General features: G+C 41.7%; 2 protein-coding genes across 2 annotated transcripts; both read left to right on the top strand.

The window, feature by feature from the left end:
• Positions 1–1,219: 1,219 nt before the first annotated feature.
• LOC306874115 (coagulation factor VII-like) lies at positions 1,220–6,564 on the top strand. The gene is made up of 8 exons (XM_079423894.1): positions 1,220–1,356; positions 1,522–1,685; positions 2,516–2,540; positions 2,680–2,793; positions 2,864–3,010; positions 4,035–4,126; positions 4,404–4,524; positions 4,763–6,564. Exons 1-8 carry the CDS (start codon positions 1,272–1,274, stop codon positions 5,308–5,310), a joined length of 1,296 nt encoding a protein of 431 aa, XP_079280020.1. The 5' UTR covers positions 1,220–1,271; the 3' UTR covers positions 5,311–6,564.
• A 42-nt stretch (positions 6,565–6,606) lies between these two features.
• Positions 6,607–12,996, top strand: LOC306874114 (coagulation factor VII-like). The gene is made up of 8 exons (XM_079423893.1): positions 6,607–6,750; positions 6,855–7,018; positions 7,761–7,785; positions 7,871–7,987; positions 9,097–9,237; positions 10,651–10,775; positions 10,973–11,093; positions 12,325–12,996. The coding sequence occupies exons 1-8, from the start codon at positions 6,690–6,692 to the stop codon at positions 12,882–12,884; spliced, it is 1,314 nt and encodes a 437-aa protein (XP_079280019.1). The 5' UTR covers positions 6,607–6,689; the 3' UTR covers positions 12,885–12,996.
• The last annotated feature ends 4,098 nt before the right edge of the window (positions 12,997–17,094 follow it).

Below are 17,094 nucleotides of genomic sequence, written 5' to 3'. Positions count from 1 at the left end.
AATCTTGTGGGGACATTTTTTGGTCCCCATGAGGAAACAAGCTTATAAATCATACAGCATAAAGTTTTTTGAAAATCTAAAAATGCACAAAGTCTCCTGCGAGGGCTAAGTTTAGGTGTAGGGTTGGTGTAGGGCAATAGCACATACAGATTGTACAGTATAAAAACCATTACGCCTATGGAGAGTCCCCATAAAACATGGAAACCCAACATGTGTGTGTGTGTGTGTGTGTGTGTGTGTGTGTGTGTGTGTGTGTGTGTGTGTGTGAATGTGAATGTGTGTGTGTGTGTAGTGTTTTGACAAAATGAGCCTTGTTTTTAAAATCGCGCCTAAGTAATCATAAAAAAACTGTCAATCAAGATACATTTACTTGAGATGCAAAATCACAGAAGATATGAAGTCTTGTTTTAGAGAAATTCAATAAAAAAGAGGGTATATAGGATCAAAAGAAGAACAAATATCTGCCAATGGACTTTTTGTTCTTGTTTTAAGGTGTTTTAATTTGAATTAATTTCTAAGAAAACAAGACTTCATATCCTCATTTTGCATCTCCAGTAAATGTATCTTGATACAATGTGAAAAATACTGAGGAAGATATTCATTTTCTGCAGTGCATCCAACATTTAATGCCAAGACTTTATTCATTTTAAGACTTTCTGCTCTGATTTAAGACCTTTTCAGGCCTTAATCTGTGGACGAATGAAGACTTGTTATGACCTGCAGAAACCCTGGGGAGGAAATGATCAGACAATTATCATTTTTGCATGAACTATTTCTTTAAATGTTTTAAAATATATGCTGTTTCTAAAATCCAAACTTAAGCACCACCAAGATTCTGAATGAACTCAATTTAACTGAAATGATCATCTACTGTACGAATTATGAATTAAGTCTAAATGTTAAAACAGTTTGCGCAGAATTAATACCAGAGTTGTCAAGAAGAAGAATAAATATATTAAAATACTGACAGGCATTTCTGTTTGTTTTAAGCATGAACTTAAAAGTAATGGTTGAATATGTGTGTCTAGTTTGATCTCATGTCACCTTCTAATTTGTTGAGATAATGTCAGCCCTTGTGTGAAATCTCACCCGTGGCATGAATGAAGTGAAGGATGGCTGTTCCTCAGTCTCTGTATCAGTGGCTCCATCCGCTGGTGATTTAAAGAGCCGCTTCAGTCAGACAGCATTGTGCAATCTGCTGTCCATACGCTCACTGTGTGTCCAGAACACAGCCCATGATTTACAGACTTCGATCCTGAAGCTAAAACATCATGGAGTCCAACCTGAACAGAGTGAAGCACTGCCACATGATCCTGACGCTGCTCGCCGTCCCAGTGTGCTTTGGACTTCCATCGGGTGAGTGTTGAGATCTTAAAAACAGAGAAGAGTCTGTGTTTGTGAGATCAGCTGTGTGCCATGTGTTTGTGTGTTTCTCATCCATGTTTACATGAGACTACAACGGTATACAGACTCACTCACGGTCTGCCTGATATTTACTCTCTGTCTCTTCATCATCTGCAGTCTTCCTCAGTAAGTCTGAGGCAAACCGGGCATTAATGCATCGTGTCCGACGGGCAAACTCCTTCCTGGAGGAGCTGAAGCTGGGCGATCTGGAGAGAGAGTGTCTTGAGGAGATCTGCTCGTATGAGGAGGCCAGAGAGATCTTCACCGTCCCTGAACAACTGGTGAGGAGAAGACATTTAGTAAGATCTGCTCAGACTGACATAGTGCTTGAGGTAGAGTCACTGTTAATTCAGATCATTCAGAGTCACTCTCAATTCAGAATCAGTCTCAATTCAGAGTCAGTCTAAATTCAGAATCAGTCTCAATTCAGAGTGAGTCTCAATTCAGTTAATTCAAAGTCAGTTTCAATGAAGACCATTCAGAATCAATCTCAATTCAGATTATTCAGAATCAATTCAGATAATACAGTTTTAGTTCAGATAATTCAGAGTGAGTCTCAATTCTAATTTATAGTAAGTCTCAATTCAGAGTCACTCTCAATTCAGATAAATCAGAATCAATTCAGATAAGTCTCAGTTCAGATCATTCAGAGTGAGTCTCAATTCTGATAATTCATAGTAAGTCTTAATTCAGAGTCAGTCTCAATTTAGAGACACTCGCCATTCAGATCATTCAGAATCAATTCTGTCATGTGACTCCACATTTATTTGCGTTAAAGCCCCTTTTCTCCACAAAAAACAGTTTCCAAACAAATTTTTGCGACATTTGAAGTATCGATATGGAATTTACGCGCTAAAGTTAAACGGAAAAAGATTTTGTCGACACATGAGACATTTAATCGATAATAGGCATTTCCATCAGCTATATTGTAAATATTTTAAAGCGCTAAATATTTTTCCGCAAAACAATCCTTGGATGGAAACCTGGTTAGTGAGACACTCATGACATTAATGAAAGTTTGTGTTTGAATTTGAGACAAAACAACCAAAACGGCACATAAATAGCAGAAGATCTGAAGGAAATCTAAGAGAACTCTCCTGTTGTGTTTCAGGAAGATTTCTGGAAGAGATACACAGGTAAACCAGCGACTTCAAGTGCAGATTACACACAGTTTAATTGAAACTGCATAGAAATGCCCGACAGCCAACAACGAGTTTGCACAAACTCTACTCACAGTGTCCTCAGATCTTGTAAAACTGTGCTTTGCCTCTTCAGAGGAGGATCATTGTCAGTCGGGACCGTGTCAGAACGGAGCCACGTGTGTGGATCAGATAAACGCATACATCTGCATCTGTCCAGTGAACTTTGAAGGGCGACACTGCGACAAAGGTAACACACAACAATCATCACAACACAACACAAGGATCTACTCATGTTAATCCTGTCATACGTCCCACAGAAATATTTCCACCCACTTCCTACGGATGTTTGTACAGGAATGGCGGCTGCGAGCACTTCTGTGTAGAAATCAGTGATTCGACCCATCGCTGTGATTGTGCACCTGGATACACACTACACATAGACAACAGCAGCTGCGTGCCGCAGGGTCAGTCTGCAAACACAGACGTCTTAGCCATCGGCTCTGTTCAAAATACTGTCCACTGCCTAGACTAGGAGTATATGAAACAGTGTGCGTTATACAGTCCAGTTATCAGCTCAGAAATAATGGTATTTAGCTTTGGCAATGTTTAGCTTTCTTTAAAAGTGTCTGAACGTTTTGCAGTGTGACCTAATAAATCAGGAAAAATCAATGCCGCTATCACTGCTGATTAGAAATGGAGAGTCGAGTCAAGCACATTGCATTGTGTGATGTACTTTGGGTCTATATTGCACACTTTGACATGTAGTTGGTCATGCATACAGAAAATTCAAATACTGAGCATTAAATATGGCAGATGTAATATGTTAGTATGTTAGTAGGCCTATGCTATTCCCAACATTTGCTGCATCTGAAACCACATACTTTCCAAATACACTGCAAAAAAATGATTTTCTTACTTAGTGTTTTTGTCTTGTTTTCTAGTATAAATATCTAAAAACTCTTGAATCAAGATGCATTCACTTGACAATTTACTTGAATTGCGGCGTCAGTTGCTTTGGTTCACTGCCATTTATAACTCCACTCCCGTGGCATCATGGGATAGTAAAGTGTCCACTAGATCCACACTGTGCAATCTCAACAGATGTAGTAGGTTAGGCCCAAGTACTACTCTTTTCTCATATGTCACATATAGTTTTTCACCTACTACATTATAGAGACACAAGGAGTGTCTTGGAGATGGTTCAGATTTTGAGCTCCAGTGCACATCAATGTGCTGGATATGTTTACATTTATGCATTTGGCAGATGCTTTTATCCAAAGCGACTTACACTGCATTAAAGGTATACATTTGATCAGTTCACGCATTCCCTGGGAATCGAACCCATGAACGTTGGCATTGATAGCGCCATGATTACTGATTGAGCTACAGGAATGCTCAGGTGGATAACTCTAAAATCATTGTGTTTGTGCTGTAAGGCCATATTGCTGTTGATGTAAACTCATGTTGTATTTCTCATCATGTGCTCAGATCGATTCCCGTGTGGAAGGCTGGTGCCGAAGGGCGTTGGTCCAAGGATAGTGAAGGGAGACGTGTGTCCTAAAGGACAGTGTCCGTGGCAGGTGAGCATTCATGAGGAAATCAGATGAACAGCATGAGACCTGTCCTTTATAAGCACCATTTTTTTAGTGCATTTAATATTTTAATAATCTAAATAGCTTTTTTGTCCAATAGAAAAGTTCCATAGATCTTACATTTTCTTCATGAAACCATAGATTCCATTAAAGAACCTTAATTTTGAAGAACGTACTTTCCACAGAATCCATTTGTTCTTCAGATCTGATCTCTCTGTTCATTTGGTGTTTTCTCAGTCAGTGTTTCTGTGCGTCTCCTCCACAGGCTTTACTACAGCATGATGAACAGTATAAATGCGGTGCTGTTATTCTAGATTCCCACTGGATTCTCACCGCAGCTCACTGCGTTTGGGAAAAGGATCCAAGCCTCTTACAAGTAACAGTTGGTAAGAAACGACTTGGTCAGGAACTACCGTCATTATTGGGTTCATCTCTGGGAGTTACAGCAATTGCAAGTTTGTAAAACTCTGATTTAGAATTTGGAAACTCTGGATTGAAACTAGGAGACATTCGTGACGTCATTGTTGTTCATGTAATGCTGGTTCTGTTGACGTTCCTCCTCCCACAGCTCTAGTGTAGACCTCTGTATCTTCTCTTTTGGTCTCATTTTGCCTTCTGCTGCAGGTGAACACATCCGTGGGAAAGACGAAGGAACCGAACAGATGAGGAAAGTGTCTAAAGTGTTCATCCACCCGCGTTATAACCACTCCAGCACCGACAGTGACATCGCACTGCTGCGTCTGCTCAGCCCCATCACGCTGGATGCCTTCGCTATTCCCATCTGCCTTCCTCCCGTTAACGGCACCTTCGGACGCACCATCGGAGCCATTCGCATGTCCACCGTCAGTGGATGGGGTCGCCTGGCGCAGTCCGGTCCGCCGTCTCCAGTTCTTCAGCGGCTGGAGGTGCCGAGGGTCTCTTTAGACGAGTGCAAGGCAAAGTCGGGTCTGAAGGTGACCAGGAACATGCTGTGTGCCGGCTTCATCGAGGGTGGCCGGGACTCCTGTCAGGGGGACAGTGGAGGGCCGCTGGTCACCCGCTATAAGAACACATGGTTTCTGACAGGGATCGTGAGTTGGGGCAAAGGCTGCGCTCGCGCTAACGTCTACGGCATCTACACGCGTGTGTCTGTCTTTGTGGAGTGGATCATGAAGACTGTAGCCGCCGCATGAATTCAAGGGTTTATGAATGTTGTTAAAGGTGAAGTGTGTTCAGATTTCAGGCCGTTTACACAGAATATGTTTTTGCTCTGGAAAACTGAAGACATGGGGAAAATGAGACTCGTTTTTAAAAGCTGAACTTGTTTTTAGAAAAGCCTGTCATGGACGAGATGCTGCAAAAGACACGAGATGGTAGCATGTGATTAAAGGGGTCATGGCATGGACTTTTTTAATATGTTCCTTGAGGTTTTCGTATAATGTTAATGAAGTATTTTGCACACAAAAATAAATAAATATGTGGAAAAATGATTATTTCCAACCCTCATTCTGACCCTCTGTCTGAAACGACCTGTTTTAAGGGGCGGGTCCTTTAAGGCTTGTTATGATTGGCTAAAGTCATTGCATAGGAAACAGTATCAATGCATGTGAGTGTTTTGACACGATCCGGGATGCAATTAAAAATAAACTATCCACTTGTTCCTTACGCTGGGATCCTTCTGATATCTGTACAACGAGCTGTTTAAACCAAACGCATCAAAGCGATCGTTATTTCACTGCATTTGTCCTGACGACAGACTCATATCTGTAACTGTATCCAGTGTAGACGATATAGCGCAGTGATTGTGATTTATATTTGCTTTTGACGCGATGCAACACTCGCATTCAGCGTGATCAAGTGTTAAAGTGGGCGGGGCCTATGCTGAGAAGAAGACTATTCGTTGATGTCTTGCTCTGGAGGCGTGTTTATGCAAATGTTTGTGCCCCCGTGACATCATGTTGCCCCTCGGATCCAATCGAGCCGTTTTTGGAGCTTTATTAAATAACTGTTTTGTTTAAGCTATGAAATTTGCAGGATATTTTAATGGTAGAAAAACCCTTTTATATACCAAAAGATCAAGGCACATTTGATTTCTCATGTCATGACCCTTTAAACAACAGAAAAGTATTGCAGTGGAATGGAAAAACGTATTTAGTGTGAACGGCTCCTATAATTCCTGAAGAGTGAAACATTGATCTGTTTGAGCGGCCCGGCATGTCAACGTCTAGCCAATCATGTGAGTTTGTCACCATATAACACTGGCACTGGTAAACTCCAGAAAAAATAACAAATTTTGCAATTCAGCTTGATGCACACTTCACCTTTAAGCATGCATAAAGACACATGTAAGTGAGTATAATAAAAGATGGCAGAACATGATGAAATTTATATTATGTATCACTGGAAAATGCACATATATTAACACAAATAAACTCTTTTAAATGCTGTCGTGTGACCTGGCATCTCTGTGGTTCAGTAAGGGAGGGTTTGTAAACTCTGAGGGGTGGAGAGTATTTAGACCACAGACCTTTGAACCTGCAGCAAAAGATACACACCACACAGCCTGTTCAACATGAGTCTCCTGTCAGGGTTTTCAGTCCTCTTGGGTCTTTACAGCTGTCATTCTGCCACAGGTAACTAAACCAACAGATCCACAGTATACCACCAAATCCAGCAGTGTGTATGATAAGAGTGCTGTTGATGATAAGGCAGTCTGGTGTACATGTGTGTTGTTCAGTGTTTGTGGGGAAGGACGAGGCTCATGGGGTTTTGATCCGGACCAAGCGGGCAAACTCAGGCTGGTTTGAGGAGCTGAAGATGGGCAATCTGGAGAGGGAGTGTCTGGAGGAGAAATGTTCGTATGAGGAGGCGCGGGAGGTGTTTGAACACACGGAGGCCACCGTCAGTATTACACGTGACAGACACATGTTCAGTGACTGATGCCATTGGACTGGGTTTGATATGCAGTACACTGCAAAAAGAAATTTCTTCCTTAGTATTTATGTCTTGTTTTCTAGTATAAGGGTCATAGACGTTAAGATGTCCGCATCAAAATAAATTTAATTTAAGTGATTTTATGTCCATAGAAAACACATTAAATGTAAGTAAAGTGTCTAATTTTTAAGGTTTCAAATAAGTTTTTGGAGAATAAAATGTCAAAATTTGGTTGAAATTATGTTACAGTGTCTAATATTTATGTAAAAATTCAAACAACTTGCTTATTCTGACTTGTACATATTAAAATATATAAAAGAATAAGGGACATATTACATTTTATTGTTTTTTAAATTAGTAAAAGATTCTTACTGAAAATGGGCAAAACCTACAATAGTGGCAAATTCTAAAAATGTGAAATTACACGTAATTAGTATTTGGAGTGAAAGTAATTAGCCTTTTAATATGTCATATAGTGATTGTTGTTGTAAATATGCCTGACAAAACTGTTACAATGAATTACATTTTAGTCTTCGTTAGAAAAATAATCTCAATTCAAAGGCTAAACAAGATTATTTTTCTTACCCCACTGGCAGATATTTTTGCTTTTTTAAAGCAATAACTAACAAAATTTGGAAAATTGTTCCACATTTAATGTGTATTTTATTAGTTCAATGCAAGCAAACGTCTAACTAATGTCTCCACACAGAATGAGTTCTGGAAGATCTACGATGGTGAGATTTTGAAATTGTTTTTAGAAAGTTATTCATCCTCGTGACATTGTCTGTGATTAAGATGAATATTTGTGTTCGTCTGCAGTTAAAGATCAATGTGAATCAAATCCATGTGAGAATAATGGGCTCTGCACGACCCAGAACGCCGAATCCTACACGTGTCTGTGTTCGCTGGGCTTCAGCGGACGCAACTGTGAGCAGGGTGAGAGCAAACGCAAACACAACAGGGCTTCAATGTAGGCAATGCAGCTGTTTATTTATTTATTCATAAAATAAAAAGAATTGCCAAATGCAGGTTATGTCAACTAGCAGCCATTAGAGTAGTATTAGACTAGTATAAGCTAAATTAGTCATGGTTTTACTACAAATTATTAAACCACAAAACCATGGTTACTATAGTTAAATACAACTTAACCATGGTTTTGCTACACTAACCATAGTTTAACCATGGTATATCTATTAAAACTGTGGTTATACAAATGATAATCAATACGCCAAATAAACATGGTTACTACACTTTTACTACAATAAAACCATGGTTAATTATCATAAGGGGTATTAGTAGACTGTCTGCTTCATATCTGTGAACACTTTATTTTAATGTCCCCGACAGACATTCTATACTGTAAGTAATCTGCAACCGCATTTCAACTTCTTCTACTAACCTTAACCCTAACCTTACAGTCTACTGATACTCTAATGAGAGTTAGATGATATATAGCTACACATGCATGATGGTTAGTTGAGTTATACTTCTAGTCAGTAGAATCTCTAAAGTGGACTATGGAAATAAAATGCTAAATGGCTGATAAGACAAGACAGGACACAAGAAATGACACAAAATGAGACAGAATATTGCAGCCGAACAAACCCGTACCTGTCGATTATGATTTTATTAAAAATGCCAGATTACAGATTGAGCCTTGTTTGGAAACCCATAAATGACAGAAAAAATGTATATATCTGTATCATTTAAAGGAGATTATTTTATTGTGTTTGCCCGTACTGCAAAAAAGAAACCAAACAATGTCTCTTCCTGGGTGTAATGTTTCACTTGTTACATGTTAAAATTGCTACATATCATGCTACAGTATGTTATAGTTGGTAATAGTGTATATAGTATAATTCCTATATTAGTGTATATAGTATAATTTGTGCTTCAAAGACTCTTGAAGCGCCTACTATACATGAACTTATCTGAGTTTAGCGTTCAGAAAGAGTAACGTGATAGTAACCATCACATCCTTGAAGTTAAAGAATGAACAATTCCTGATTCAGGCCCAAGCACACGTTTTTCCTTCCACTCCTCAGCGATTAAAGACGTTCCTGACTCCTGTCTGCATGATAACGGGCGATGCGAGCACTTCTGCGTGGAGGAGGACACTCAGCGGAACTGTTCCTGTGCCGATGGATATTTCTTAGGGTCAAATGGTCAGAAGTGCCTGACACACGGTGAGAAATCTTTTTTTGTTTGTCAAAAATCTAACTTTTTATATTAAAAACAAATAAGCAAGCTTTGCCCAGATTTAAAAAGTAACACAAAAATAACGTAACTCATTACTTTCCATAAAAAGTAACTAAGTAATAGTTACTTTCTCGTTTGGCTCTCAGCGAAGGCGGTCACATTTTCTCTCCTGTCCTCCCCTTATCTTCCCTGCTTGCTCTTCGTCTCGTCTTGTACTTGAGAGATTCCTTCTGCAGTGCTCTGAAAAACTGAAAAATCATGGATTTGATCAACTGGTCTCGCAACGAAATTGACACCATCTTCTCGACGAGAAGCCTGGGATCGAGGGGATCGGGGAACCTGATCGGGGTCGTGTGTCTGGCGGCTCTTTCCATGGAGGACATTGACATCTACCTATTGATTCTGCTGATTGGATTAAGCTTTGCTCTGGGTTATCGAAGAATTCAGGAGACGGAAACAGCTGTCCAAAGCCTCACAAGGCTGCCCGTCATGATTGAAAATTGATGCATTTGGAGACCAGAAAGGACTAAGAGAGTAGCTGTGAAATTGGAATGCGGCTACTCGATCCAAGACCAAACAATCGCAATCTTATCTTCTTTCGGCTCCCCTAAACCAGCTGGCTCGGCAAGGTCACTGCTGGTGTAAACAACCCCGGAAGAGCACTGCAGTGAAGACGCTCTCTTGCGTTCCTCCCCCCTTCCAGACACCTGATGTTGTTGACTCTGTCGGGGTCCTGACCAAGGCTGTTTCCGTGGCAACCTGGTGTGTCGCTATTACAATCTGCGGACTGAGGCAACTTGTTTTTGAATTCCAGCGTGACGACTCACCAGGCCAACGAACACACGAACTCCACTCATATACTGATATGCATTTCACCTCCCAACCCTAATCCAACGCCTTCGCCGCTTCGCACCGCCACCTGACAAGCGGGTCTGTGACCGGCGCCTTGGGCTGCAGGACCGGATGGCTGCTTGCCAGAGCTGGATCAACTCTCCCCCCGTTGCTAGTCATGTGTCTATGTTATGATTATGTGCTTCTGTTGCTGAGGTGTTTTTTTTCCTGTTCTCACACTGTACTCCCGCAGGAGCATAGTCTGGGGGTTATATTTTTTTTCTCCTCTCCCTTCCTCATGTTTATGCTGTATTATCTTCCAAAATTCCCTGTCTTCCTGTCCTGTCTACCCCCTTGTCATATTGTATGTATGTTTGTGTATGTATGGACAGGTTGATGGCTAATTTCGCTGGTACTTGTGACTAGTGACAATAAAGGGCTACTACTACTACTTTTAACGCAATATTGTAACGCATTACTTTTAAAAGTAACTTTCCCCAACACTGGTTGTCCTATACTGACTTCAACATGGAGTCTGTACGTAAACTGAATCTAACTCTCCGTTACAGAGGCTTTTCCGTGTGGGAAGGTTCCTCTTCTTCAGGGTGGAGGTGCTGCTATGAATCCTAAGGACGATGTGAGATCTCGTATCGTTGGTGGAGCCGAATGTCCTAAAGGTCACTGTCCATGGCAGGTACCAGCGGTCACCACACAGAATCCACCTGTTCACAGGTCATACTGCACCTAATCAAGGTCATACTGCACCTAATCAAACATCTGTCTGTCTATGTGTGTGTGTGTGTGTGTGTGTGTGTGTCTGTGTCTGTCTGTGTGTGTGTGTGTGTGTGTGTGTGTGTGTGTGTGTGTCTGTGTGTGTGTGTTGACGGACAGGTGTTGCTGAAGTACGGTCAGAAGGGTTTCTGTGGAGGTGTGATCTACAAATCCACCTGGATCCTCACAGCCGCCCACTGTTTGGAAAAACTCAATGTCAGGTTTCTCAAGATAGTCGCAGGTACGGTCGCTCTCGGAACGGATTGTGAACTAAATTATTACACATGTGAAAACATCTAGCAGTCATCAGAGTTACAAAACCACATCTGATTATGTAATGTAGGGGAAGTCGTGGCCTAATGGTTAGAGAGTCGGACTCGTAATCCAAAGGTTGTGGGTTCGAGTCTCGGGCCGGCAGGGATTGTAGGTGGGGGGAGTGAATGTCCAGCGCTCTCTCCACCCTCAATACCACGACTGAGGTGCCCTTGAGCAAGGCACCGAATCCCCAACTGCTCCCCGGGCGCCGCAGCATAAATGGCTGCCCACTGCTCCGGGTGTGTGTTCACGGTGTGTGTGTGTTCACTGCTGTGTGTGTGTTCACTGCTGTGAGTGTGTGTTCACTGCTGTGTGTGTGTGTTCACTGCTGTGTGTGTGTGCACGTTGGATGGGTTAAATGCAGAGCACGAATTCCGAGTATGGGTCACCATACTTGGCTGAATGTCACTTCACTTCACTTCACTTCACTTCACTTCACTAATTCATATTAATCAAACAATATTATAAAGAAGAAAAAAAATCACTGCTCTTAACTGATTTCTAACAGTTTACTTGCATACTCATACAAGTTATTATTAGTAACTGAAAAAGACTGAGAAAGACTACATATCATGTGTTTTAATGTATTTGCAAATTTTTACATAAATATTTATTTTTTAAATAGAGGAGGTATGCTCAGTAATATTAGAGTGCTGCAGCCGTGTGGTCAAAACCCAGAAGACTAAGGGAGCGTTTACAAAAACTTTTTATGCGCTTTGGTCGTTCATTTACACGACAAATAGTTGTGTATTTCTAGTCAAAATATCTTAAAATTCTTAAATCAAGAAGGATTTTCTAGACAAGTAAAAATTATTGTCTTGTTTTCAAAAAAACAAGTTAAAATCAGTTTTTGCTCAAAACAAGCAAAATAATCTTGTTTTCGGTTTGAAATAACATTATTTTGCTTACCCCATTGGCAGATTATTTAGCTTGTTCTAAGCAAAAACCCACTTAATTTTGACTTGTTTTTTCTGAAAACAAGACAATCATTTTTACTTGTATTATACTCTTAAAATGTATGAAAAACCCCGTTATAAGAACCCACAGGAAAATCTATGGCGAGTTAGTCGTCTGGGTCTCGCCGTCACGGCTGCAGCACACTATTTAGTACCAGCTCTACATGTGTAGCTCTATTGTGTGTGTTGTCTGCGACTCAGGTGAGCATGACATCGAGGTGGAAGAAGGCACAGAGCAGGTCATCCAGGTGGAGCAGATGCTCATGCACCCCGGCTACGTGTCCGAGACCTCAGACAACGACATTGCCTTGCTGCGTCTGCGCAGGCCCATCATCTACAGCACCTACACCGTCCCCGTCTGCCTGCCGCTACGAGACATGGCCGAGCGTGAGCTGTGGGCCATCAGCAAGCACACGGTGAGCGGCTGGGGCAAACGCAGCGAGGACGGACCCACGTCACGCTTACTGCGCCGCCTGCAGGTGCCCCGCATCCGCACGCAGGAGTGCATCGAGAGCAGCAACGTGACGCTCACCAGCAACATGTTCTGCGCCGGTTACATCGAGGGGAAGCAGGACTCGTGTAAAGGGGACAGCGGCGGGCCACTGGTGACCCGCTACAGGGACACCACCTTCTTGCTGGGCATCGTGAGCTGGGGGAAAGGCTGCGCCCGACCGGGGTCCTACGGCATTTACACCCGCGTCTCCAACTACCTGCAATGGATCCACGAACAGACGGCCAATTCTACAGCTACAACACGATGAAGCGTTAATGCACAGCGAATCCTCTATTTATGTTTGATCAAGACTGATTTTCTTCTGTGTGTTTGCTATTTTTATCCATCATTACCTTATTCACAAATAAATAATTCAGTAGTATGCAAATGATCTGTGCTTATTTGGTTTGTATGCCTGTGTGTGCTCTTGTTTGTAGTTGAAAGTTTGACATATAAAGTCCTGGATTGTGTGAAGTGTTTCATTTTTGGTGAGGTCACCCAGCATCCTTAGTTGCAAATATAGAGACGCTCTGGCCATGTTACTGGGAAGCTGAAGGGAACTCAGCTCGGCCTCTGTGAACACTGTCCCTTTGTGGAATCCATGAGAATTTGCTCCCTCTCTGCGGCAATAGTTATCCCAGCTTGGTCAAACCTGCATTCGATTTCTGATGTCACTAGATCAAGGGCCTCATAATATTCACGTCGCCACACTGATTCACCCTTTTCTGACACAACATCCTCCACCAGAGTCCGATGGTAACTTCCGGTTGTTCGCTGATGCACAGGTTTTTGTTTTTGTCAGAATCTCCTCCACAGCTCTCTCTTCTCTTAGTGCGCATATGCGTTCTTTGAGCATGTGTATGCACTGGAGCGCATCAGAAACACTTGTGCACTCTACAGACTTCTTGCTACGGCTTCGCAAGGCCCAAAGACTACCTCACAGTAGAGAAGCCCAAAAACAGTTCTCCCCTTCTCAGCTTGCTTGAGAAGCCCAGCTACATTTGCCCGTATCTCACCACTAACGCTTGGATTCTGCTGCAGTGTAAATAGTGTTTCCAAAAGTGGGCCATAGGCATGGCAAATCCTTGATATTGCGTTGTCCTCACACACCACCACAGCCCAAGAATGTTACACACAACATCTTCATCACCAAAAAAAGACTGGTACATGTTTTAGCGTTTGGCTGACTCTGATGAGTGTGGCGACGCTCTGCACAAAGTTGAGTGCATCTGCTACTAGACACACATCCCGTGCTACCTCTTGCAGCGCCAGGTCAAGAGCATGGTTGCAGCAGTGTACATATAATGAACCAGGGCAAACCTTCTTAAGTCGTGCTTGAACTCCAGAGACTCGACCAGACATGTTACTGGCCCCATCAAATCAGTAGCCTTGGAGTTTTTCTAAAGGAAGCTTCAGTTGATAGAAGATGTCCTTAATGCAAAGAAAAAGGGTTTCAGATGTTGTGTCAGGTGGATTATAAAATCCCAAAAATACACTCTGCTGGGAAAGGTTTGGATCCACATAGTACAAATGACAAGAGAACTGCTCAGATGACGTAGTGTCCGTTGTTCCGTCAGAGGTCAGCCCGTAGTAATGAGAGGCAGATGCCGCAGCTACTATCTTGCACTGAATAGCATGTGCAAAGAGTTCAAGCATTTCATCTTGCAGTTTTTCTGACATCCAATTGTCCTTTCTGAGCAGCCACTCGCGGGCTGCGGGTAGTGAATATGTGCGTTCCAGCATAAGTTTCCATAACACTCCGTCACGATGGGAGTGGCCTCTCAGAGGTAGCCCTTCACAGGCTAAACATTGATTGACCTGAAAGCCAGCTCCAGAACCATCCGAGCAGTTTTTTTGTTCTTTTGCCACAATATCAGACATCAGAGCTTTAATTGGTGTGCTGCTTAACGCTGCAATCTTGTTCATAGATTCAAGATGAAAAGAAGATCTTTCATACTCTCAAAATTTTTCCACAGCCTTTCGCCAATTTCTAAAACCTCCTTTCACAAATGTAGCATCAGCTCTTCAAGATTCAAGGTTTTTATTTGTCACATACACAATTATACAGTGTATAACCAGCAGTGAAATGTAGGTACTCTTGTACGGTCCTCAATAATTAGCTGAGCAACATGTAAAGCACAATGCTTTATCCATTTCTTTCACATAATGAAGCCATTTCCACCGTTGAAACCAAACTGAGTTGAATGATCTTGTGAAGCTTTCAGTCCCAAAATGTCTGGATGGAAAGTTAAAATCATTTGGCTGAAAAGGGTGAACAAGTAGGCCTATGTTTAGCTGAAGAAGAGACGACGTTAGCAGACTGGAAAGCAGTCTGAATTTAAAAAACGCAAACTTTAAGTCTGTAAGACTGCAGAGTTGCAGTAAAGTGGAGAAGATTGCATATTTTTACATTCAGCAGAGTCTGACACCATGTTACGAATATTATGCAGTATTCATACAAATTTTGTGTACTCAAAGTCTAGTGTGACCATGGCTTACGATCATGTTTGTGCAAAAGTAATGAAGGGTTGGAAGAAATTAAATAGGAGAGTCTTTAAGAAATCTTATAAAAGAGGTGATGACCAAAGGAGACCGATGCATCTCGGCTGACCAAATTTTGATCAGATCACCTAAAGTGCAACTAATAACAGGTGAAATCTGATAGTAATACCAGTAAATTTTTACCTTGTGGGGACCTTTTTTAGTCACATGAGGAAAAAAAGCAAATAAATCATACAGAATGAAGTGTTTTGAGAATCTAAAAATGCCTATGATTTTGTGCAAGGAGCAGGTGTAGGGTTAGGGTAAAGGATAGAAAATACAGTTTGTACAGTAGAAAAACCATTACACCTACGGTATGAACCCATGAAGCATGGAAACCCAACATGTGTGTGTGTGTGTTTATTGTAGATGACCAACATCGGTAAAAAACTATTTTCTAATAGCTCTGCTGAAAAAACAAAACAATAGATACCATCACAAAATTTGTAATGAATGAATGAATGAAGGAATGATGCATTTATATAGCGCTTTATTGTGAATAGCTGTACACCCAAAGCACTTTACAATCATCTGGGGGACTCTCCTCAACCACCACCAGTGTGCAGTATCCACTTGGATGATGCGACGGCAGCCACAGCACAACAGCGCCAGTGCGCTCACCACACACCAGCTACAGGTGGAGAGGAGAGTGTGATAGAGCCAATCAAGTGTATGGGGATTATTAGGAGGCCATGATTGACGAGGGCCAGTGGAGGGAATTCGGCCAGGACACCGGGGTTACACCCCTACTCTTTACGAGAAGTGCCATGGGATTTTTAATGACCACAGAGAGTCAGGACCTCAGTTTAAATGTCTCATCCGAAAGATGGTGCTTTTTGACAGTATAGTGTCCCCGTCACTATACCGGGGCATTAGGACCCACACAGACCACAGGGTGAGCACCCCCTGCTGGCCTCACTAACACCTCTTCCAACAGCAACCTAGTTTTCCCAGGAGGTCTCCCATCCAGGTACTGACCAGCTCAACCCTGCTTAGCTTCAGTTGGCAACCAGTCTTGGGCTGCAGGGTGATATGGCTGTGGCCATATGTAAGAGATGGGTTGTTTTTTGTGATACGCTCAACGGATGAATATTTGTTACGGAAATGCTAGGGGCAAGGTTGCAACTGGTGCAAAACAACATCACAATCTCCTGGGAAAGCACAAGTGAGGGGTTAAATTGACCTTCAAGATAAGGTTGGAAACTGTTGTCGTTTGATCATCCAGGTGCAGAATTCTGGCACAATATACTTATTGCAAAACCTCAGAGATATTGCTGAGTAATGGTTCATCTTTTTGTAATTGACACAAGTGCACCCAACTGGGAGGAGGATCAAGCCTGATCAACTTGCTTTCTCTCTCACTTGGAGGGTTGTTCTTAACCCGCACCTAATTTTGAAGTATAAAACATGGGGTTTCTTTCAGAAACAGTGGAAGTGTACATCGCCTGGCATTCTCAAACAGGTGTTGGTCTTCCACTGTGACTGAAACGAGCTCCCCAGTCCACCGAAGAGTGAAGATGACAGCACAGTTCTGAGGTTGTATATTAGTTATAATATTTTGCTTGGGGTTTTAGTTTTAGTGTATGCTCAAGTTAGTGTATTATTCATTCATGAATATTATCTTTTATTCATGATCATTCTTATATCATGCACTGGTTTTATGATTATCTTTGTTGAATATGTTTATGATTTGATTATCATAATTGTATGCATTTACTTATAATCAGTATCAGTATTATTGATATCAGCTGTGTGTACAACAATAAACAGTTGTAATTGCTTGATTAGTATGGTGTACGGACCTTTTATTGGCACCTTCTCTCGCCGAATTAGCACCTCACTGGTCTCACATTAGTTTTGAAAACCAAAACAGAAACCATACTAAAACATTATATCACCATATGTAATGATTTTACTGGTTATAATGGGACTTGTGA

This window comes from Barbus barbus (assembly GCF_936440315.1).
Source record: "Barbus barbus genome assembly, chromosome: 8".
In the NCBI taxonomy this organism is placed as follows: Eukaryota; Metazoa; Chordata; class Actinopteri; order Cypriniformes; family Cyprinidae; genus Barbus; species Barbus barbus.
The sequence above is the reverse complement of the archived record's forward strand: the minus strand, read 5'-3'. Positions and strand labels throughout refer to the sequence as shown.

Excerpts from the sequence above, each read along its gene's own strand:
- LOC306874115 (XM_079423894.1), top strand. The coding sequence starts at position 1,272 with ATGGAGTCCAACCTGAACAGAGTGAAGCACTGCCACATGATCCTGACG. Across the intron at positions 3,011-4,034 it reads CAGCAGCTGCGTGCCGCAGG|ATCGATTCCCGTGTGGAAGG; the intron begins GTCAGTCTGCAA and ends TCATGTGCTCAG. Across the intron at positions 4,127-4,403 it reads AAGGACAGTGTCCGTGGCAG|GCTTTACTACAGCATGATGA; the intron begins GTGAGCATTCAT and ends TCTCCTCCACAG.
- LOC306874114 (XM_079423893.1), top strand. The coding sequence starts at position 6,690 with ATGAGTCTCCTGTCAGGGTTTTCAGTCCTCTTGGGTCTTTACAGCTGT. Across the intron at positions 7,786-7,870 it reads GTTCTGGAAGATCTACGATG|TTAAAGATCAATGTGAATCA; the intron begins GTGAGATTTTGA and ends GTTCGTCTGCAG. Across the intron at positions 7,988-9,096 it reads CGGACGCAACTGTGAGCAGG|CGATTAAAGACGTTCCTGAC; the intron begins GTGAGAGCAAAC and ends TCCACTCCTCAG.